This window comes from Mirounga angustirostris, unplaced genomic scaffold, assembly GCF_029215605.1.
Source record: "Mirounga angustirostris isolate CCGP_5_RB_7025 unplaced genomic scaffold, mMirAng1.0.hap1 SCAF_2, whole genome shotgun sequence".
Lineage (NCBI taxonomy): Eukaryota > Metazoa > Chordata > Mammalia > Carnivora > Phocidae > Mirounga > Mirounga angustirostris.
In genome coordinates this window covers 165,867,441-165,892,031 of record NW_026991710.1, presented here as the reverse complement: position 1 = coordinate 165,892,031, position 24,591 = coordinate 165,867,441, and the positions used below count along the sequence as shown (strand labels likewise).

Sequence of the window (24,591 nt, the reverse complement as noted above, 5' to 3'; positions counted from 1 at the left end):
AAACAGAATTAAGGTTTATCAATTGCTTAGTAAGTCTTAAGTTTAAACCTAGGGAGCTTACATATTAATCAATAATATTAAAATGAGAAGGTTGTGATTATTTTCCTCTTTACACATATAAAATGGAGGTTTGAAAGGTAAGTTTCCAAGATCATATAACTACTAAAGATAAGAACCAGGACTCAAATCTCTAAGCTACTAAGTCATTTTTATCTGCTATATCATATGCCACCATTTATCTTCATTACAATAAGATAACATGACTACATATCCTGGATAAACAATGTACCATAATAATAAAAATAAATTCAAGCAATTGTCTTCATTCAAGGAGACAAAAATCACATATTTTCTCTTAAATACTTCAGTTGTATGTGTACACACATTTCTAAGTTTTTGGTGAAAACATGAAAAGTGGCAGCTTAAGAGCTTCAAAAATCTGCAGCAGGTCTGCCAAAAACTACTCACAGAAAAAAAAATGTAATGGATAGAGTTGTCTGATACAGACAAAAAAGATGTTATCCTCCTAGGTCTCTAGAAACTATTTGTACTTTGCTATTTCTCTTTTCCAATAAATCATATTGTATATTTACGCACAGTGCAGCATGTGTGGTATGAGTGAAGGTGAATAAAGGCTTATATAAAACAATGAAAGAATGTGTATATATATATATATATATATATTTTCAAACATACATGGAAGTTTTATATAAATTGACCCATATTAGGCCATTAAAGAGTTATTTGAATATAAAGCATTGTCACTTAGATCACACTGTCCAACTATAATGCAATTAAGTTATGGTAGACTTGATAAAAAGTATTTTAACAATGCTATTTTTCCTTACATGGATAACTCTATTGTGGTTATATAAGATAATGATCTTATTCTAGGTAAACGTACACTGAAAATTTACAACTTACTTTCAAATAGAGCACAAGTGATAATGGGATACTATATTAATAAATCCGAATAAAGAGAGTATAACTATTTCTTGCCTTATTCTTTTTTTATTATGTTATGTTAATCACCATACATTACATCATTAGTTTTTGATGTAGTGTTCCGTGATTCATTGTTTGCATATAACACCCAGTGCTCCATGCAGAACCTGCCCTCTTTAATACCCATCACCAGGCTAACCCATCCCCCCACACCCTCCCCTCTAGAACCCTCGGTTTGTTTTGCAGAGTCCATAGTCTCTCATGATTCATCTCCCTCTCTGATTCCACCCCCCTTGATTCTTCCCCTCCTGCTATCTTCTTCTTTTTTTTTTTTTTTAACATACAATGTATTATTTGTTTCAGAGGTACAGATCTGTGATTCAACAGTCTTACACAATTCACAGCACTCACCATAGCACAATTCTTGCAAATTTTTTGAAAGTTTGAAAATATTTCCAAATAAAATATTTAAAAAATGAAGATGAAATAAAAATGATTTTAGATGAGCAAAAGCTGAAGCAAAGTCATCAACAAGCTAAACAGAAATATCAGAAACAGACTTATAAGAAGGAAAGAAGAGCTTTGAAAATGGTAAACATGAGGGGAAAATTAAATTCTTTTTTCTTTTCCTTAATTTCTTCAAACAATTGAATATTTAAAAAATAATTTATTTTGTGGTTTATAACACATGGCAAAGTAAAATATAATAACATCACATACTGAACACTACATCTGAAACTAATGATGTACTATATGTTGGCTAATTGAATTTATATAAAAAAATTAAAAGCTGGATTTGAGACCACAGGGTGCCGAGAAATTACAAAAGAGTTTATGGCCCTTAGGTCTTGTATAAATGGATAAATTTGGTTTTAAAAAAGTCACATAGTGTTATTTTTACAATTATTTTCATTAATTTTTTATTTGAGTGTAGTTGACACAAAACGTTACATCAGTTTCAGGTGTACAGCATAGTAATTCCAAAAGTATAAACATTACCCTATGCTCACAACAAGTGTAGCTCCTATTTTTCACCATACAAAGCTATTACAATATCATTGACTCTATTTCTAATGTTATGCTGTGCCTTTTATTCCCATAACATTCATTCCATAACTGGAAGACTGTATCTCCCACTCCCTTTCACCCATTTTACCTAATCCCCAACTCCCTCCACTTTGGCAGCCATCAGTTTTTTCTCTATGTTTATGTGTCTAACTCTGCTTCTTGTTTATTTATTTATTTTTTAGATTCCACATATGAGTAAAATCATATGGTACTTGTTTTTCTCAGTCTGACTTACATCATTTAACACAATAGCCTCTAGACCCATCCATGTTGTCACAAATAGCATGACCTCATTCTATTTTATGGCTCTGTAATGAAACCACAAAGATCCCAAATAGCCAAAGCAATGTTGATCAAGAAGAACAAAGCTGGAGGTAACACAATTCCATATCTCAAGATATATTACAAAGCTGTAGTAATCAAAACAATATGGTATTGGCACAAAAGTAGACACAAAGATCAATGGAACAGAATAGAAAGCCCAGAAATAAACCCACAATTATATAGTCAGTTAATCTATGACAAAGGAGGCAAGCATATATGATGGGGAAAAGACAATCTCTTCCATAAATGATGTTGCAAAAACTGGACAGCTACAAGAAAAGAATGAAACTGGACCACTTTCTAACATCATACACAAAACTAAACTCAAAATGTAAAGATGTAAATGTGAGACATGAAACCATAAAAATCCTAGAAGAGAGCACAGGCAGTAATTCTCTGACACCCACCATAGCAACATTTTTCTAGATATTTCTTCTAAGGCAAGGGAAACAAAAGCAAAAATAAACTATTGGAACTACATCAAATGAAAAGCTTTTTGGAAAAAAAAAAAAAAAGCTTTTGCATGGTGAAAGAAATCATCAACAAACAAAAAAGAAACCTACTGAACAAAAGAAGATATCTGCAAATGCTGTATCTGTTAAGGAGTTAATATCCATATCAGGGTTAAATGGAACTTTAGTGTTATAAAGCTCTTACATTATATGTGAAGTGATATAATATTAATTCTAGTTAGGAATGTTAATTCAAACCAATAAAGAAACCACTGGGGTAAGATGTGAGGGATAAAGAGAGATCACAGAAAAAACCAATATAGGAGATAAAGATAAAAACTAAAAATAACCCACTAATCCAAGGGTAGCAAAGGAGGAACAAAAGAATAAATAACTAATAGGAAGAGTAGAACACTAAGAGCATAGCAGTACTTAACCTACATCCACAGTATTAGTAATTTTGATAAACATAAGTCAACTAAACATTCTAATGAAAAGGCAGGGATTATCTGAGTAAGGAAAAAAATAGTTTACAAAGTCATACTTTAAAATTTAAGACAGATAAACTGAACATAAAAAAGAGAGGGAATACTAATCATAGGATATAAAAGCTCTAGAGTTCTTTGTTGTTGTTTTCTCATGATGACATTTGCATTGAAAATGCCTTCTGTTTTTATTGGAAAGGAAGAAGGTATTCAGTTAAATGGAGAGAGGAAAGTAGGCTGTCTAGATTTAATTTTAGCAACCTCATGGGGGCAGCTGTGGCAGAGCATAATTTCAATGCTTGTGAGTATTATTCCCCATGTAACAACCAAAACCTAAATCTAAATGCCCCCAAAGGGCATTAGCTAGTAAAATAGATTAAATTATATTAAATACATTAATCAGACACTATGTGAATGTTAAAATTAAATTGAAATAATATATTTCATTAATATGCAGGAAAACATTATAAAATAATTTACAAAACAGCATATATAAAACAAAGGTATAAGAACATACACATACATATTCAAATATGAAAAGGAAACGTGCATATAAAATTATACGTGCTTTTTTCTTTATTATTATTTTGTCTACTTTTTCCTGCTGTTTTTATAAAAAATTATGTAAAGATCTAAATATTTCCTTTTATCAACAAAATCTAATTTTGAAAATTATGCACTTATTGACAGACCTTATGCAAAAATATCAGTAATAATGAAAAGATCAGATTTCTTAATTGCTAACCATAATGGCTTTGCTAAAACTGATTATATAAACAAAAATTTCCCTAACTGGGGCACCTGGGTGGTTCATTGGTCAACTGTCTGCGTTCAGCTCAGGTCATGATCCCGGAGTCCCAGGATGGAGCCTCGCATTGGGCTCCCTGACCAACGGGGAGTCTGCTTCTCCCTCTGCCCTCACCCAGTTCATGCTTTTTCTCTCAAATAAATAAATAAAATCTTCAAAAAATATATTCCCTAACTAAATGAACATTCCTATGAATAATTCTTCCCATTTTTAAAATATAAAATTTCCGTCAGAGAATCTAAGAGAATCCAAGAAATTATAAAGCATAAAATAATCTTATAAAAGATACTTTTTAATAACAGGAATCTCCAATTCAATAATTAAATAGCTTATTTTAAAATAAAAATTAATTTATGTAAGAGTTTCATCACTATATGGGGCGGATCCAGAAATATATGCAGCTCATTATAATTGACTAGATTATAATGTAGTAGAACTCTTCCGTACATACAAATTGTACATTTTTGCTAGAATTCTATATTGATTTTGAGATCAATACTATAAATACTGGTCCCCCCAATGCCAATGCAAAGGCAATTCACATTTCTTTATGTCCTGCTACACTTAAATACATATTTTGAACAGAATAAAATATATATGTATTTCAGACAAGTGGAATTTTCATTTTCATATTCCCTTTGAATTTAAACACAAAGCAAAGATATTATCAATATCAATAATGCATACCAAAGCTTTATCCATAATGATTTGTATTTTCAGAATTGTTTCCAATAGTTCATCTGAATCTTTCTGTAAAACAGAGGACATGAATTAAATAAAACATTTAAATAAAACATAAAAATAAAACATTCTATAAGAAAAATTCTTATATTGTTTGTTATTCTCACTCACATTATATACACACACACACACACACACACACATAGAAAGGGATAGACAGACAGATGATGATAGACAGATAGATAGATGATAGGATAGTTTGCTACGGATACATAACGATACAGATATAAGTGATAGCAAAATAAGATGATGGAGGACCCTGAAAAAATAAGCAGGTGAGATTCCAAATAAAAATTTTAGGAACAAATCAAAACTTTTATCTTATATTCTTTATAATTAGAATCCTTAAAAAAGTTAGTGAAATGAGGGAAAAGCCATGTTTCCTTTTCTCAAAACTTTCCTCTTAGACCCTCTTCCAACCTTCAAGCTAAATTAACTCTCATCACCTTTCCCCCAAATTGCCTTTAATTTCTCATTTATACTTTATTTATGTTAACTCTATCACAGTTATATAAATTGATATTAATGTATATACCAATGTAACCATTTCTATAAATAAGATAAAGAATGTTTCCATCACCCTCTTCTAAGTCGAGAGCCCACAGGACTCAAGGCAATCAATGATCTGCTCTCTCTCACCATAGGTTAGAATAATCTATTCTAGAATTTCATAAAACTGGAATCATATGTCACATACTCTTATATCTGGCTTCTTTCACTCAGCATTCATCTGTTATGTTGTGATTCTTAATAATGCATAAGTGTTTATTGCTAAGTAGTGTGTCATTTTAGAAATATATCCCAATTTGTTTTTACGTTTACCTGTTGATGATCACTTGGATTACTTAGAAATTGTAGCTATTATAAATGAAACTATGCATATTCATGTAGAGGTCTTTGTGCAATTATGTTCTTCAATTTTTCTTGGAAAATCCTTAAAAATGGAATACCTGAGTCAAATGGTAATTGTGAGTGTGTAAAGTAGGACAAAAATGCCAGATTTCTTTCTTTTTTTTATTATGTTATGTTAATCACCATACATTACATCATTAGTTTTTGATGTAGTGTTCCATGATTCATTGTTTGCATATAACACCCAGTGCTCCAAGCAGAACGTGCCCTCTTTAATACCCATCACCAGGCTAACCCATCCCCCTACCCCCTCCCCTCTAGAACCCTCAGTTTGTTTTTGAGAGTCCATAGTCTCTCATGGTTCGTCTCCCCCTCCGATTTTCCGCTCTTCATTCTTCCCCTCCTGCTATCTTCTTCTTCTTTTTTTTTCTTTTTAACATATAATGTATTATTTGTTTCAGAGGTACAGGTCTGTGATTCAACTGTCTTACACAATTCACAGCGCTCACCATAACACATACCCTCCCCATGTCTATCACCAGCCACCCCATCCCTCCCACCCCCCCACCACTCCAGCAACCCTCAGTTTGTTTCCTGAGATTAAGATTTCCTCATATCAGTGAGTTCATATGATACATGTCTTTCTCTGATTGACTTATTTCGCTCAGCATAATACCCTCCAGTTCCATCCACGTCCTTTTGGATTTCATTCCTTTTGGTGGCTGCATAATATTCCATTGTATATATATACCACCTCTTCTTTATCCATTCATCTGTTGATGGACATCTTGGCTCTTTCCATAGTTTGGCTATTGTGGACATTGTTGCTATAAACATCGGGGTGCACCTACCCCTTTGGATCCCTACATTTGTATCTTTGGGGTAAATACCCAGTAGTGCAATTGCTGGGCCATAGGGTAGCTCTATTTTCAACTTTTTGAGGAACCTCCATACTGTTCTTCGGAGTGGCTGCACCAGCTTGCATTCCCACCAACAGTGTAGGAGGGTTCCCCTTTCTCTGCATCCCCACCAACATCTGTCCTTTCCTGACTTGTTAATTTTAGCCATTCTGACTGGTGTGAGGTGATATCTCATTGAAGTTTAGATTTGGATTTCCCTGATGCCGAGCGATATTGAGCACTTTTTCATGTGTCTGTTGGCCATTTGGTTGTCTTCTTTGGAAAAATGTCTGTTCATGTCTTCTGCCCATTTCTTGATTGGATCATTTGTTCTTTGGGTGTTGAGTTTGATGAGTTCTTTATAGATTTTGGATACTAGCCCTTTATCTGATATGTCATTTGCAAATATCTTCTCCCATTCTGTCAGTTGTCTTTTGGTTTTGTTGACTGTTTCTTTTGCTGTGCAAAAGCTTCTTATCTTGATGAAGTCCCAATAGTTCATTTTTGCTCTTGCTTCCCTTGCCTTTGGCGATGTTTCTAGGAAGAAGTTGCTGCAGGTCACGTCGAAGAAGTTGCTGCCTGTGTTCTCCTTTAGGATTTTGATGGACTCCTGTCTTACATTGAGGTCTTTCAACCATTTGGAGTCTATTTTTGTGTGTGGTGTAAGGAAATGGTCCAGTTTCATTCTTCTGCATGTGGCTGTCCAATTTTCCCAACACTGTTTGTTGAAGAGACTGTCTTTTTTCCATTGGACATTCTTTCCTGCTTTGTGGAAGAGTAGTTGACCCTAGAGTTGAGGGTCCATTTCTGGGCTCTCTATTCTGTTCCATTGATCTATGTGTCTGTTTTTGTGCCAGTACCATACTGTCTTGATGATGACAGCTTTGTAATAGAGCTGGAAGTCCGGAATTGTGATGCTACCAGCTTTGCTTTTCTTTTTCAACATTCCTCTGAAAAATGCCAGATTTCTAAAACAGTGTGATCATTCTGCATTTTTACCAAGAAATAAAAAGAGTGTCAATTACTCCATATTTTTGCCTGTATTTGGTATTATAGTCTCTATCATTGTATCTGTTCCTATTGGTCGGCATTAATATCTCATTGAGGTTTTAATTTGCAGTTCCCTGATGATTAATGAATTATATTGAACATCTTTCACAGGCTTATGGCTCTTTAATTTGGTTTCTCTTAAGTTCCCTAGAAATTTTATGTTTAGCCTTGACATTTAAGTCTATGCTCTAATTCAGTTTTTCTGAATAAGGGCTAAAATTGATTTTATTTCATGTGAATATCAAGTATTTTAGCACCACTCATTGAATAGGTCATTCTTTAGTCTTTCAAAATCTTTATTAGCACCTTCATGGAAAATCAATCAGCCAATAGCATGTGGGTGTATTTCTGATCTATTCTGATCTACTGATCTATATGTTTACATTTATATCAATAACACAATATGCATCTCTATAACAGGGGTCAGCAAACTATGGCCTGAGATATGGCCACCTGTTTTATAAAAAAATATTTTATTGTAACAGAGGCATTCCCATTTGTTTATACATCCTCTATGCTGTTTTCATGCCATAAATGTTGAGTGAAGTAGCTCCAACAGACCATCTGCCCCACAAATCAAAAATATTTACACTCTGGCTCTTTAAGAAAAAAATAATGTAAGTCCTTCATCTTGTTCTTATTTTTAAAACTATGTGAGTAATTTGCATCTCTCCTTATAAAATTGAGAACAATTTCCACAAAAATGTTTTCTGGAATTTTGATTGGGATTACACTGAATCTACAGATCCATTTGAGGAAAATAAATATTTTAACCATATAAATTTCTTTATTTCTTGTGACCTTGCTAGACTTTCTTATTAGTACTGATAACTTTGGTGGAGATTGTTTAATGTTTTCTATGTACCGAGTTAGGTCACTAAAATAAAGCACATTATTTTTCTTTCAAAACAGTATGCCCTTTATTATTCTTTCTCCTATTGAACTCTCTAGGAACTCTAGGAAAAAAAGTTGGCTAGAAATAGTGAGGGCAGACAGCCTTGCACTATTTCTAATCTGACGGACTATTTTAGTCAGTTCAGGCTCTAATAAATATGCCATAAATGAGGTGGCTTAAACAATGTACACTTACTTCTCACAGTTCTGGAGGCTAGGAAGTTTAAGATCAAGGTGCCAGCAGATGTGGCATCTGCTGAGAGCACTCTTCCTACTTTGCAGATGGCTGTTTTCCTTTTACATGCTCATGTGAGGGGGCACAGAGAGATCAAGGAAGTTTCCTACATCCTAGTTTTTATCATGAATGGGTGTTGAGTTTGACCAAATGATATTTTTGGAACTATCAATATGGTCCCGTGGTTTTCTACATAAATCTGTTAAATTGTTTCATTCCTGTTTTGCTGTACTGGTTTAAAGCATAGTGCCTCAAAGTCCCATACATACTATAGTCTCAAAATTCTTGAAAAAGTACAAATGGTTTTATACTATAATGGCAACTTGACTAGATAAAAAATTGTTGGGATTTTTATGCCATCCAGAGAAGCCGTTCTATACACCCTACATATACATTATGCACTATCTTATAAGCACTTCATTTGGCAAAGGCTAAGGCCAGTCTGTTTCCCTACTTTTATGGGTGACTTTGAGGCCAAGATGCCTTTAAGATAGTTCCTTATTTATAAAGTCTAATATATTAATCATATTATATCTCAATGTTGCCAGTTTTTTATTAGGGTTTCTTAAGAATTTTTTTTTTAATTCAGGACTTTTTTTTTTTCAAAAAAATTATTCTTTAATAATGTGGAATATCTTGGGTGCTATTTTATTCATTAATGACATTTTTATTATCTTGAATTGCCATTATCAGTCTTTCATGCTCAGTTATTCAGGGTTCCCCAGAAAAACAGGACCAGTAGGATGTGTATGATTGTTTCTTATAATTAGATTTATTATAAGGAATTGAATCACATGATTATGGAGGTTAGCAAGTTCAAAACCTGGAAAGAAAAGGCCAGTAGGCTGGAAACCCAGTGAGAATTAATGTTGTACTTCAGGTCTAGAAACCATCAGATTAGAGATGCAGGGTGAGCTGATGCTACAGTTTCAGTATAAAGGTAATCATCTGGAGAATCCTGTCTTATTAAAGAGTTGGTCAATCCATTTGTTTCATTGAGGACTTCACCTGATTGCATGAGGCCCATCCACATTATGGAGGACAATTTGCTTTACTCAAAGTTCACTGATTTAGATTTTAACTTATTCAAAAACACCCTCACAGGAATTTCCAGAAAATATAACCATCTGGGCAATGTAGCCCAGCCAACTTGACATATAAAATTAACTATCATATATTCTTAGCTTTTCTCTAGCATCATTTTTATTTCATTGCTTTCTCTATACTCAAACCTAACTATAATATTATAAATTGGGGTTTTAGCACAATGTCTACTGTTATTTCAGTAGTTCTTTTATTATTTTTAAAATAGATTTATTTTTCTCTTACATTTATTTCCTGAGCACTTTCGGGGAACTTTTAAACAGACTATATAAAGGTAGACCATTAAACTACTACTGAACGTATCTCTGGGGTCATATTCTCTGGGTTTGAGTTTTAATGCTACAACTTACCAGAGAATTTCCCAGGATAATAATTTAAATTCTCTAAATCTCTGTTTCCTGGTCTGTAAGGGGAGAAAATGTTGAAAGAATTGGACGGGATATATGTCAAGCACTTAGAACAGTATGCGGCACCTAGGTGGCAGTACATAGAGTTTTTTCGTTCATTTTGGATTTTGTGTTTTTCTATCTTAGATTTTATGTTTATATTTCATATACTCCATGTTTATTCCTTTCTAATTATTATTATTTTAGAATATATGTAGTCCTTTCAAGTCAAACCATTCTTGAACAGCGGGTGGGGATTAGTGACTTTTATTACACTTTTGCTTTATTATAAGAAATGGCCAATTATGGGGCGCCTGGGTGGCTCAAGTCAGTTAAGTGTCTGCCTTCAGCTCAGCGTCCTGGGATCGAGTCCCGAGTGGGGCTCCCTGCTCAGTGGGGAGCCTGCTTCTCCCTCTTCCGGCCGCTCCCCCTGCTTGCGCTCTCTCTCTCTCTCTGACAAATAAACAAAATCTTAAAAAAAAAAAAAAAAAGAAATGGCCAATTATCTAAGAATGTTTGCTCCCTTTTCCAAGAGAAGAGATGTCAGTGAGACACCTGTCCAGGCTCAACTGTATCGAGGTGGGGATGTACACACTCTTGCCCCTTGCTCTGACTCAATTCAAATAATCTAGTAGGGGACTCTTACAGTCCCCGAGTCAGAGCTAGGAAGGGAATCAACCAGGAGAGTTTCATCCACTTTGGTATTTTCATGAGCAAGACATAAACTTGTTAAGCCCCTGACAGTTGGAATTTTTGCTTCAGCACCTGGTGGGATTTGACCTAATAGAGATTCTCATGAAAAATACAGATTGAGGACAGCTGCTTACACAGTTCTTCCATCTTTTCATTTGGTTAAAGTTTATGATATTTGGCAACTATTGTTTGTGAATTTGGTTGTGATTGCATCTGGCTACTATCTTCAATCAGGATGAGAGTAGAGTCTCTTTTTTCTGCTTCTGGTTTGCTTATTTTATATATTAGGAAGACTATTTCACATTAGGAAGAAAGGGGGTTTTTTTAGTAAAAAAAAAAATCTCAATTCTGTAGTTCTGAATTGATCTAGAATTACAGATTGGAAATTACTTTGCCTCACTAATTGTGCCATTGCCTTTCAACTTCCAGTATTGCTGTGGGAAAATTTCATGCCATTTTGCATTTTGATCACATATAAGAAACCAATTTTTTAAATATCGGTCTAGAAAGTCATTTTAAATAATTCTTTTTTTTAAAAAAAGATTTTATTTATTTATTTGTTTGAGAAAGAGAGAAAGTGAGCAAGAGAGAAAGAGCACACAAGCAGGGGCAAAGGGAGAGGAAAAAGCAGACTCCCCACTGAGCAGGGAGCCTGATGCGGGGGCTCGATCCCAGGATCCTGGGATCATGACCTGAGCTGAAGGCAGACACTTAACCAACTGAGCCACCCAGGCGCCCCAATCTTAAATAATTCTGAGAATTTTTTCTTAAATTATTTTATGAGTTATTCAGTTCAGTTTTCTCTATTTATTCATACTGAAACTTCTATCACCCATATTGTTATTTTATTTTATTTTATTTTATTTTATTTTATTTTATTTTATTTTATAAGATTTTGTTTATTTGAGAGAGGGAGAGGATGAGCAGGGGGGAGGGGCAGAGGAAGAGGGAGAAGCAAAATCCCTGCCAAGCAGGGAGCCCTATGCAGGGCTCCATCCCAGGACCGCAAGATCATGACCTGAGTGGAAACCCAGATGCTTAACCAACTGAGCCACCCAGGTGCCCACCCATATTGTTATTTTAATTTTTATCTCTCAAATGTTATTTGTCTTTTTTCTTTCTTTTTGTGTAATTTCTGGAATTTTATCCTTTGAACTTTCTATTGGGTTTTTATATTTTTATTACCATAATTTTAATTTCCAACTACTGTTACTTATCTGCTGAATGTTATTTTTTAAATAGCACTTCATTCTTATTTTGTGGATAAAATATTTTCTCTACCATTTTGTTTTCTTCACCTTCTGTATTCTTTGGTACCTCAAACTTGAAAATTTTGATTTATTCATGTCTCTATCTTCCATACTTAATTGTTTGATCATATATTTAGTGCCTCTTCATATAGCAATTGAGCATTTAATAGCTTATTTCAACATCTCTGTGACTACACATGGAGTTTATGAGCTGTTGTCTTTACAAAGAGTAATTTTGTCTGGGTTGTTGGTTGGGAAAACTGTGCTGTTAATGCAGTTAGATTTGTTTGTTTGTTTGTTTGTTTGTTTGTTTGTTTGTTTGTTTTTTATTTCAGCTGGTTTGATTACCTCCTGAAGTGGGGTCCAATATACTTCTTAGAATGTGTAAGCCTGGTTCCCAATATCCAATGTGCCAAGTTTAACTTAATTATACTAGTTTCAGTATGGTATTCCTCCTCTATTGGGAAATACAATAGAACATCTGTGCCTGGTGTCCCCATTTCATAGACTCCCCAAGGAAAACAGCTTTCAGTGATCTATCAGTCTACAACAGAGACAATTAGTTAAGAAAGGAAATGAAGGTTTCTACATACTTACACAACTTACTTTCAACGAGTTATCTTCTTTTTTTTTTTTTTTTTTTCAACGAGTTATCTTCTTGAGCTCACTTTTAAAATCCCTTGGGGAACTGGACATACAATTCCAGAAACATCTGAATAGTACAGCAGTATATTTCAAGTTTCTTATAGCCTATCCCAATTACCAGTTTAGGATTCAGATTTTTAAACCAGCTATCTGGTATTCAATGTCCATTGTTATTACTCCTTTCCTGTTCTTTTTATTTTTGTATGTTTTTGCCTTTTTAAAAATACATTTTCATTTTAAGGGGGTTTAAGGAAGGGATGAGTAAATGCATGTGCCCAAGATGCTTTCAACAGATAAGCCCTTTACTGTATTTTGTTTGGTTTCTATCTACTTCTCAACTCTGGTTATAATGAAAGTGTTTACCTTGTTTATAAGTTTATTTCTGTTTACTTTCAAAAATATAAAAATATACCTAAAAGATAAGCTTTTATGTTATTTTTTCTGTTCCTTTAAAAAATCTGATATATTGAAGATATTAATTTTATATATCTGTGCTTGTAAAAGCACTGGTCATGTGAAAACATGCTTAACTAAACCTATAGATAAGTTTATCAAATTCAGGATGAAAAGCAATTATCGAGTTACTTCATGAAAGGTAAAATTCACAAACACGTATCAATACTCATTTAACTTCATTCTTGCAGTGATAATCCTGGTTTCTTCTTACTTTCTGAAATTTTTGTCTCTATTTTACTTCATTATTGCATTTTGTTTTGTACCCAAATTTTCCATCATTACTTACAATTACCTTGCTCCACTACATTAGAAAACATAGTGAGCAAATATTAATAGTAGTAGTGATTTTTATTGATCACTTTTTTATTTGTCCAGATACTATGCTAAGTAATTTCCATTTATAAACTTATTTAATATTGAAAATAAATGTATGAGTTAGGTATTATTTTTATTATTTTTTTTACAGATAAGAACATTTTAATACAGCAAAGTTATGTTATTTGCTCATGTTCTTGTGGCTAAAATGGACAGACTTGGAATTCAAACCAAGGCAATTGGAACAGTATGTTATCTCTATGTTGTCTAATCTCTGATTTATTGCTGATTCACTGCCGGGGAATGGCTTCAAGTGCAGTATTATTTGTCTTTTCCAAAGTTATGTCCATCCTTCAGGTTCTTCTTCTGCCACAGAAGAGTATTCATGGAATCTTTTAAAGTTTTTCAATTTATTTTGTGATAGTGCTCTATTTCAGTGGTAAAAATTGTTTCAATTGTGTCTAATATTGTATTACAATATGCTGATGGTTTTCAGAGCTGGCATAAAGTTTGGGGTCACATCTTATTTTCATTAAAAATGAAATTTTCATCTCTATATATGATCACACTTTATCTTTTTTTGAGTTTATGAAAGGCAGTTTTATTAATCTGCTTTCATACCACTAACTGTCAAAATAAATAAAGGCAAATTAAAGCAATAGGGAGATGGAGTTCATAATAAATTCAATTCAGGTTTCATTCATAAATATTTTGTTTTGCTTCTCTTCAATGTGATATCCATTACATTCAATGTGATGACAATGTGTGGACAGAGGTTCATTTATTTAACCACTGATGATAAAATATAAAGTTGTACAAATGAGGAGGAAGTTAGGATATATATAGATATATACTTATCTATCTATCTATCTATCTACCTATCATCATCTATCTATATATCAAAAAGTCTTTGGAAATATGCTTACCCGTACATGTAAGCATTTATAGTCAAATTGTAATTGTTCAAAACTGTGGTACATTCATGCAAAATGATTACTTAATGTAAAAATATAAATATGCAAATATGACATGATTGTATAAAATATATACATTTCAAGTTTATGCATATATATATGTATACATGAAAAACTATAAAGCAGTATACATCAAAATGATCACAGTGGATTCCACAACTGCATTTACCTTTAGAAAATAACATTATAGTCTATGCTTATTTTCCTTGTGAAGGCATATGTTTAATATTTTAATAGATGCTAACCCACCCATTATTTAATTGTAAATAATAGTAAGTGTTAACATGATGTGTATTATCCTCTTAATAGCAAAAAGGAAATTTCAAAGAAGTATATGTGGTTATATCATTTTTTGTTTAAAAATATATATTTATAAATCTACATTTATAACTAGATATGTAAAAAGAATTAGAATAATCCAAAATTCTAAGCACTATTTCTAGATGATGACCTTTGGAACAATTTCTTCCTTCTTTTCTAATTTTAATTTTTTTATCAAATAATAAAGAAAACATGTATTGTCAAGGAAAATGCAGAAAAACTATTAATAAGTAAATTTGGGTATCATTATATTAGTAGTATGCAAATCTGGTAAAAATGAAACTATGTTTATATGCATAAAAACACTTTCAATTAGGGAAATGTGAGTACTTTGATTTTTAAATTACATGTGACTATATCTATTACTGTTTCTAAATATTATGACTAAACATAAAAATATATTTAAAATAAATATCTTACAACAGAAGATTTTAGTATAGTCAATATCAGTTAAATTATTTCCCAAATATAACACATTTCAACGTGAATAAATTATTAGAAGTAACACAAATGAAGATTTCATAAGAGGGGTTACTTACTTTTGATTTCACAAGAATCTTGTAGGATTTTTGTACCAATTGGGGCATAGGAAAATTTTCTTTTAAGGGAGAAAAATCAATTTTTTCATTATTTATTTGATAAAGCATATGCTCAAATACAGTTGCAGATTCCAATGGCTCAATGCCATAACTGACATTCTCCAATTGCAAAAATCCCCTAGATGTTTAAACACATAAAAAGAAATAAAAAGATACTTGATATAGATTTCCCATTGAGAATTTAAATCACCACTAAATAAGAACATTTTGTAGAAATTTAATAGTGGTCTTTGCAGTCTAATGTCTAAGAATCATCCCTTCTTACATGGATAAATTTTCAAACTTAATTTTATACCATTTTCTGCCTATTATGTCATTTAGGATTATTGTGGTTTTAGTATGATTGAAGAATGTGATTATTCTTCATACTAGGGGGAGTTTTCCTGAATAAATTTTATGACTGAAAGCCTGGGATGGAGACAAAGAGATAGGAAAAATTATAAGAAGAGGAGGAAGAAAAGAAAGTATATGAGAAGTAACAAAATCGAAGTCTATTTTCTTTGCCTTCACTCTATGCTTCATGTTTCTAAAAATTAAAAGGTCATGCAAGATTTTCAATCATGTACATCTCTGGAATATGCCATTACCTGAGTCCAGAACAGGTGCTAAGGGTCACAGCTGATTTTGGAATTTCTGCAGCATATCCTTGATAAAAGCAATGGCCCTAAACAGAAGTATATGAAGATACATTCATGAATGATTTTAAATAAAGTTTTTGATTCATCCTTACTTCTTAGACATCATCAAACACTCAGATTTAGTCATTACCATAATATTATTCACCAGATATCCCATTTCCTTGTTATCTACCCACAATCTCTTTCTTTTAACCCTCTTTTGCCTAAAAATAATCATGGCTCCTCTCCTTCCACAAAATAATTCTTTCTATAATTCTGAATTTTTGATGAATAACTTTCTTATCTGTGTCTTTTCTTTCACAGCCACACTTTTTCTTGTTTTTTTTATGTTTTATCATTTTAGTTTATTTTACAGTATTATGTTTAATGACTCAGTTGTAATTTTTCCTTTTCTCAGGTTATTTAATTTTTTATTTGAGTGTAGTTGACATTTCCTGAATATATAATCTATAACTGCTAACTCAATATAAATAATATTAGACTTCAAAAGTGAATATTTCACTTTTTTTCTGTTACCCCAAAGCACCCTGACATTTCCTCATTTTTATTTCTCTTTAATATCTCACCATATTATTTAATCTATTTAATATCTCACCATCATTAGTTCAAGCTCTCCTCCCCATGAACTTTCACAGCATTAGTTTATCCAGGTTCTTCCCTAATATTCTCATTCAGTGAACATTCTAGATATCTACTGATATCTAGAATCAATCCTATTCCTTTGTTAATGCTGTGCTATGAAAACTTTAGTGTCATCACATTCTCCCCTATGAATTTGGTTATATGTTATTAGCTCCCAGACATACATCTCCAACAGGAGCCATTCACTTTTTCTCAAAACTATGCTTAACTCCTGTCCCCCACCCACTAACAGTGGCACAGCAATCCTGCTCCACGTCAAGGAACAGCAGTAGCCCCCTCTGCCTGCACTAGTTCCAGCAGACTATGCTGCAAGCCCTTCACAAAAAGGTATAAGGCAAACCACATCCCAACCTTCTACCCAGCAGCAGAGAGTAGTTCAGTCTCTGTAGCTCCTGACCTTGTGCTAGGGGAAAAAAATGAACTTCATAAGATAATTCTCCCAACACAAAACACAAAAAGTGACCCAGATAGAAACTTTCCTCACCCAAGGGCACTAACAGAGATAGAGTGAGAAGTGCACTGACAGGGTTAGAGAAGAGCCAGAATAAATGTTCTCTATCTGATGGGACTTTCATCACCCAACCCCACGTAGCAATACAAAGGCCCAGGAAAGTACCTTTTACCACTATAGGCTGCACCAGCAGAGATCCAGCAAGCACTTGAGAAGAACCAGAAGAACTAATCACAATAAATAACATTAAAACCCCACAAAAAGTGAAATTGTCATTGGTACAACAAACCACAATAAATCTAAACTTAACCTGGGTTACTGTCTAAAAACTAGATTTGAATGTTAAGGATACAACCAAAAATCATATGCTATACCAAGAATGAAGAAAATCACAAGAATGAGAAAGTAAAACCAATTGATAACAATATTGAGATGAATCACACTTTGGAACTAACAGATTTTAAAGTAGCTGTGATAATATTGCTTCAGTAACCAGTTACAAATAATCTTGAAACAATAAAAGAACAGAAAATATCAGAAAATAAATAGAAGCTATAAAAACAGATAAAAATATTTGACCTAAAAAATAGACATACCTACCAAAAAAAAAAAAAAAAAAAACATACTTGATAGGCTCATAAGTGAAGTGGAGATGGCAAGCAACAGAGTCAGTGAACCTGAGAGCAGATCAACAGAAGTTACTCAATATATAAAACAGAGAAAATGAACTAAGAAAATGAATAGAGCCTCAAGGACCTGTGGAATAATAACAAAAGATCTAAAATACATATCAGACTCTGCAAGAACAGAAAAAATTGGGAGCTAAAAAGTATTCAAAGAAATAAAGGCTAAAACTCTGGCCAGAAAGATGGTGGAGTAGGAAGCCCTGAACCCTCCATCCCTTAAAAAATAAACTAATTCAGCAACAATTCACAAACAAATTTCCTTTATAAGGAATTAGAAACTAATTGAAAGGCACTTGCAGACCTTGGGAGAATGCAAAATCAGACTCACCAAGCCAATATGGAGATTTGGCATACCCTTTCAACAAGGACACTGCCCCAGACCACTGCCATATGATCACAAGAAGACCCTCTGGCCCCCAGCTTGATCCAGAGCATAAGGGTTTGTCCACATGTCTAGTGCCCCAACTTTTCTGAAGGGGCTATCCAAAGAACTAGAACCTGTTTCACCTGTCTTGGAGCTCTAATGGGTTCAGCATAATCTAGCCATCCAGACAAAAATGGAGATGGTGACTTGGGCTAGTAGACACTATTGATTTCTCCACCCATGTCCCCACAAAGCACAGATTAAATAGACAAAAAGATGCCAGCTCCGCTTCTCCTTGGGGAAGGAAAAAGTTGATCCATGTGTGCAGTTTTCTTTCTTCACCAAAACTGCCCAAAAATCAGCATCTGTCTCACCAATCCTGGAGCACAGATGGGCCAAGCACAATATAGTTGCCAGGGTAAGAATAGAGGCAGAAGCTTGGGAGGGTAGATGCTACTGATCCTCTCTCCTGCTTGACACAGACAGAGTGGGGAAAAAGACACAGATGCATGTTTCCCCTTGGAAAGATAAAGATTTGATATAGGCCCCCAAAATCATTGGCCAGGATGACTTGTTAGGATCCTCTTCTGTACATGCAGTCAGTAAAGACTGGACAAAGCAATTAGTTTTGTCTCATAAGCAGAGACCAAAGCAGAGTCAAGTAAAATGAAGAATCAGGAAAAGAAGTTTCAAACAAAGAAAGAAGATATCTCTAGAAACTGATCCTAATGAAATTAAATTAAATAATTTACCTCACAGAGAATTAAAAATGCTCACTGAGGTCAAGAGAACACTGCATGAACAAAGTGAGATTTTTTTTAAAAAAAGATAGAAAATATTTTCTTAAATTATGAAACAGAAGATAGAATAAGATGGAGGAGGATGAGGGGGACCCTAAACTTGCCTTATCCCTTGAACACTGCTAGATAAATATCAAATCATTCTGAACACCCCAGAAATCACTCTGAGGATTGAGAGAACAAACTGCACATCTACAGGTAGAGAAACAGTCACATTGTGGAAGGTAGGAGCTGCAGAGAGTTGATTTAGGGGAGAAAAGAACTGTGGGTGCTATGAAGGGGAGGGAACCCTGATCATGGATAGAGGAGTGAGAGACAAAGAAAGAGAGAGAAAGAGTGAAAGTGTGCCCAGGGGATCGCACAAGAAAAAGTGCCCCCAAACCACTGACTGAGAAAAGAAGGTCTGGCCAACCCAAGTTTTTGTAAGCAGCAGAGCTCAAAGTCTGAAGAAGTCTGAGCTATCACTGGGGTGGTGCCAGGTGGGTTTAGTGGTGCTCCAGTGGGGAGGGAGGGTAGAAGCCCAGGAGAAGGCAGCATGGTCTGAAGATCCCATGGGTTGAATGGGGAAAAACAATTCTCCTGCATTTGAGAGTGGCAGAATGGCTTCTCCAAGGACAAAAGAATTAGTGGTGCCAATGTACTGCCTTTTTCACTAGCATAAGGACAGAAACACCAGCTGAGGGCAGCAAACCTTGACTTTACCACAAACTCTTAACAGTTGCGTGGTCATGTGACTGATTTTCTGGGACAAACTGGCACTGGCCACAGTGTGGCAAGACCCCTAGCAGCTCAACATGGGTCTCCACCACATGGGTCCCTAAAATTTGGAATTTTGAAACCCAGCTGAGTACCTTTGTTAAGCACAGACTACTGTGCCACCTGGCAGGCGGATAGTTTGGACACTGACAGGTTGAAGACAGGGATTTGATGGAAGCTGGGGACACAAGAAATGTGAAAGTTTGCAATTCTGTGAAGGCTTCCTGAAGAATGGCAGGTATGAACTAACCACTCCAGGGAGAAGAGAGTGGGATGATGTCATTCATCCCCCCTTCCCGCCCCCAATTCAGCACTGACCAACTTCAGTGAGCAACACAGCATCTCTCCCAGTGGAGACCAGAGCCACTTACACTAAGCCCTGACCCCACACACCCTGCAGGTATAACCACTATAGCAAGTCTGCCTGAGAATCAGTGCAGCAGGCCCCTCCCCCAGAAGACCAACACAAACTCCTTGCATACACCAAGTCCACTGATCATAGACTGCTGAAAAACTTCAGCTTTAGCAGAAACAGGGTACACTTCTTTTAATAAGTGGACCAAAACACACCTGGTTAAAACTTGCCACATAGTGGACAAGGTCCAAACACCTGCCACTGCAGGCAAGGAGAAACTGCAAAGGACTGACCTGAGGGAAAGAGCAGCCTAAACACAACAGCAGAGTAAACACTCTGAAACACCTCCTGAAGCACCCAAGACATTATAGGAACCTCTTTTTAGTATAACCATTACACTCAGGGGCAGGAATATAACAGGCTTTCCTAACAGCCACACAAAAAAACCAGTGACCTAGACAAAATGACAAGATGGAGAAATTCACCCCAAAAGAAAGAACACAAGCATAAGGGACAAGAATTTCATCAAATTTATATAAATAAGATGCCTGAACTAGAATTTAAAACAATAATAATAAGGATACTAGCTGGCTTGAGAAAAGCATAGAAGACACTAGAGAATATCTTACTGCAGAGATAAGAGACCTAAAAACTAGTCAGGCTGAAATAAAAAATGGTATAACTAAGATACAAAACTGATTGGATGCAATGACAACAAGGATGGATGAAGAAGAGGAAAAAATTAGTGACACAGAAGATAAAATTATAGAAAATAGTGAAGCTGAAAAGAGATAAAGAAAAGTATTGGAACACGAATGTAGATTAGGGAACTCAGTGATGACTTAAAGCATAGTAATATTCGTATAATAGAAGTCCTAGAAGAAGAGGGAGAATTGGAGGCAGAAGGTTTATTTGAACAAATCATAGCTGAGAACTTCCTTAATCAGGGGAAGGAAACAGACATCAAAATTGGAGAGGCACAAAGAATTCCCATCAAATTCAACAAAAGCAGGCCCATACCAAGACCTGTCATAGTCAAATTCACAAAATACACAGACAAGGAAAGAATCCTGCAAGCAGCAAGGGGAAAAAGTCCTTAACCTACAAGGAAAGACATATTAGGTTTGTAGCAGATCTATCCACAGAAATGTGGCAGGCTAGAAAAGAGTGACATGATATATTTAACATGCTGAATGGGAATAAATATGCAGCCAAGAATATTTTATCCAGCAAGGTTGTCATTCAGAATAGGAGGAGATATAAAGAGATTCTCAGACAAACAAAAACTAAAGGAGTTCATGACCATTAAACCAGCCCTGCAAGAAATATTTAAGGGGACTCTTTGAGTGGGAAAGAAAGACTAAAAGCAACAAAGACTAGAAAGGAACAGAGAACACCACCAGAAACACCAAAATTACAGGTAACACAATGTCACTAATCATATCTATCAATAATCACTCAGAATGTAAATGGACTACATGTTCCAATCAAAAGACATAGGGTCTCAGAATGGATTAAACAACAACAAAACATGACCAATCTATATGCTGCCTACAAGAGACTCACATTAGACCTAAAGACACCTGCAAATTGCAAGTGAGGGGATGGAGAATCATCTATCATGCTAATGGACATCAAAAGAAAGCTGGAGTAGTCACACTTATATCAAAAAGACTAGATTTTAAACCAAACCTGTAACAAGAGATGAAGAAAGGCACCATATCATAATTAAGGGTTCTGTCCATCAAAATCAAACAACTGTAAATATGTATGCCTGCAACTTGGGAGCACCCAAATATATAAATCAATTAATAAAAAACATACAGAAACTCATTGGTAATAATACAATAATAGTAGGGGACTTTAACACCTCATTACAGCAATGCAGAAAGTCAACAAGGAAACAATGGCTTTGAATGACACACTGGACCAGATGGACTTAACAGATATACTCAGAACATTGCATCCTAAAGCAGCAGAATACACATTCTTTTTGAGTGCATATGGAACATTCTCCAGAATAGATCACATACTGGGTCACAAATCAGCCCTCAACAAGTACAAAAAGATTGAGATCATACCATGCATAGTTTCAGACTACAGCACTATGAAACTTGAAGTCAACCACAAGAAAAATTTTGGAAAGACCACAAATACATGGAGATTAAAGAAGATTGAGGTTAGAGAATGAGTGAGTTAACCAGGAAATTAAAAAAGAAATACATGGAAGCAAATGAAAATGGAAACACGACAGTCCAAAACCTTTGGGATGCAGCAATGGCAGTCATAAGAGGGAAGTATTTTGCAATACAGGCCTACCTCAAGAAGCAAGAAAATTCTCAAATATACAACCTAATCTTAACACCTAAAGGAACTAGAAAAGGAACAGCAAATAAACCAAAAGCCAGCAGATGAAGGGAAATAATAAAGATTAGAACAGAAATAAATTAGAAACAAACAAAAATCAGATCAACCAAACTAAGAGCTGGTTCTTTGAAAAAATTAATGAAATTGATAAATCCCTAGCCAGACTTTTCAAAAAGAAAAGAGAAAGGAACCAAATAAGTAAACTCATGAATGAAATGGAGAGATCACAACCAATACCATGGAAATGCAAAAAATCATAAGAGAATAAATGAATAAATTATATGCCAACAAACTGGGCAATCTGGAAAAATGGATAAATTCAAGAAACATGCAAACTACCAAAACTGAAACAGGAAGAAATAGAAAATTTGAACAGACCCATAACCAGAAAAGAAATTAAATCAGTAATCAAAAATCTCCCAAAATACAAAAGCCCAGGGTCAGATGGCTTCCCAGGAATATCTTACCAGACATTTAAAGAAGAGTTAATACCTATTCCTCTCAAACTGTTCCCCCCAAAAAAAACAGAAAAAGGAAGGAAAAATTCCAAACTCATTCTACAGAACCAGCATTACCTTGATTCCAAAACCAGACACAAAGACCCCACTAAAAGGAGAATTACAAAAATATATATATGCAAAAATTCTCAACATACTAGCAAATTGAATCTAACAGTATGTTAAAATGATTATTCACCATGGGGTGTCTGGGTGGCTCAGTTGGTTAAGTGTCTGACTCTTAATTTCAGCTCAGGTCATGATCTCAGGATTGTGAGATCGAGTTCTGCGTTGGGCTCTGTGTTGGGTGTGAAGCCTGCTTGGAATTCTCTCCCTCCTTCTCTCTCTGCTCCTCCCCCTATGCACACGCTCTCTCTCTCTCTCTCTCTCTCTCCCTAAAAAAAAAAAAAAAAAAAAGAATTGTTCACCCTGATCAAGTGGGATTTATTCCTGGGCTCTAAGCGTGGTTCAATATTTTCAAATCAATCAATGTGATAAATTAATAAATTTATAATGATAAATAATAACAACAAATATAATAATTAATAAATATAATAATTTATTAATTAATAAAAGAATGGAAAAGAGCCATATGATCCACTCAATAGATGCAGAAAAAAACATTTGAAAAAATACAGCATCCATTCTTGATAAAAACCTTCAACAAAGTAGGCATAGATGGAACATACCTCAACATCATAAAAGCCATATACAAAAGACCCACATCTAATATCATCCTCAATGGGGAAAAACTGAGAGCTTTTCCTCTAAGGTCAGGAACATGACAGGGATGACCACTCTCAGTATTGCTACTTAAGATAGTACTGGGAGTCTTAGCTTCAGCAATCAGACAACTAAAAGAAATAGAAGGCATCCAAATTAGCAAGGAAGAGGTCAAACTTTCACTGTTTGTAGATGACATGATATTCTATGTAGAAAACTTGAAAGACTCCACCAAAAAATTGCTAGAATTAATACATGAATTCAGGACAATCACAGGATATAAAATTAATATACAGAAATATGTTGCATTTCTATACACCAATAATGAAGCAGCAGAAAAAGAAAATGAGGAATCGAACTCATGTATAATTGCACCAAAAACCATAAGATACCTAGGAATACACCTAACCAAAGAAGTAAAAGATCTGTACTCTGAAAACTATAAAACACTGATGAAAGAAATTGAAGAAGACACAAGAAATGGAAAAACATTCCATGTTCATGGATTGGAAGAACAAATATTGTTAAAATGTCTATACTACCTAGGACACCTGGGTGGCTCAGTCAGTTAAGCATCCAACTCTTGATTTCAGCTCAGGTCATGATTTCAGGGTCCTGAGATTAAGCTCCACATCAGGCTCCATGCTCAGCAGGGAGTATGCTTGAAATTCTCTAACTCTCCCTCTCCATTTCTCTCCCACTGTGCCCCTCCTCCATCTTGCACTCTCTCTCTCTGTCTCTAAAATAAATTTAAAAAATCTTTTTTAAAAATGTCTATACTCCCCAAGGCAATCTATACATTTAATGCAATCTCTA

At 34.5% G+C, this 24,591-nt stretch overlaps 1 protein-coding gene across 1 annotated transcript in view; it reads right to left on the bottom strand.

The window, feature by feature from the left end:
- Window positions 1–24,591, bottom strand: part of LOC123847768 (A disintegrin and metallopeptidase domain 3-like) — a 116,693-nt gene that overhangs the window by 61,864 nt on the left and 30,238 nt on the right. Inside the window, exons 5-7 of the mRNA XM_045879538.1 lie at window positions 16,084–16,160; window positions 15,437–15,614; window positions 4,770–4,832 (exon numbers count right to left, since the gene is read on the bottom strand). Of these exons, the coding sequence (XP_045735494.1) occupies window positions 4,770–4,832; window positions 15,437–15,614; window positions 16,084–16,160 (318 nt within the window). The remainder of the gene's footprint in view (window positions 1–4,769; window positions 4,833–15,436; window positions 15,615–16,083; window positions 16,161–24,591) is intronic.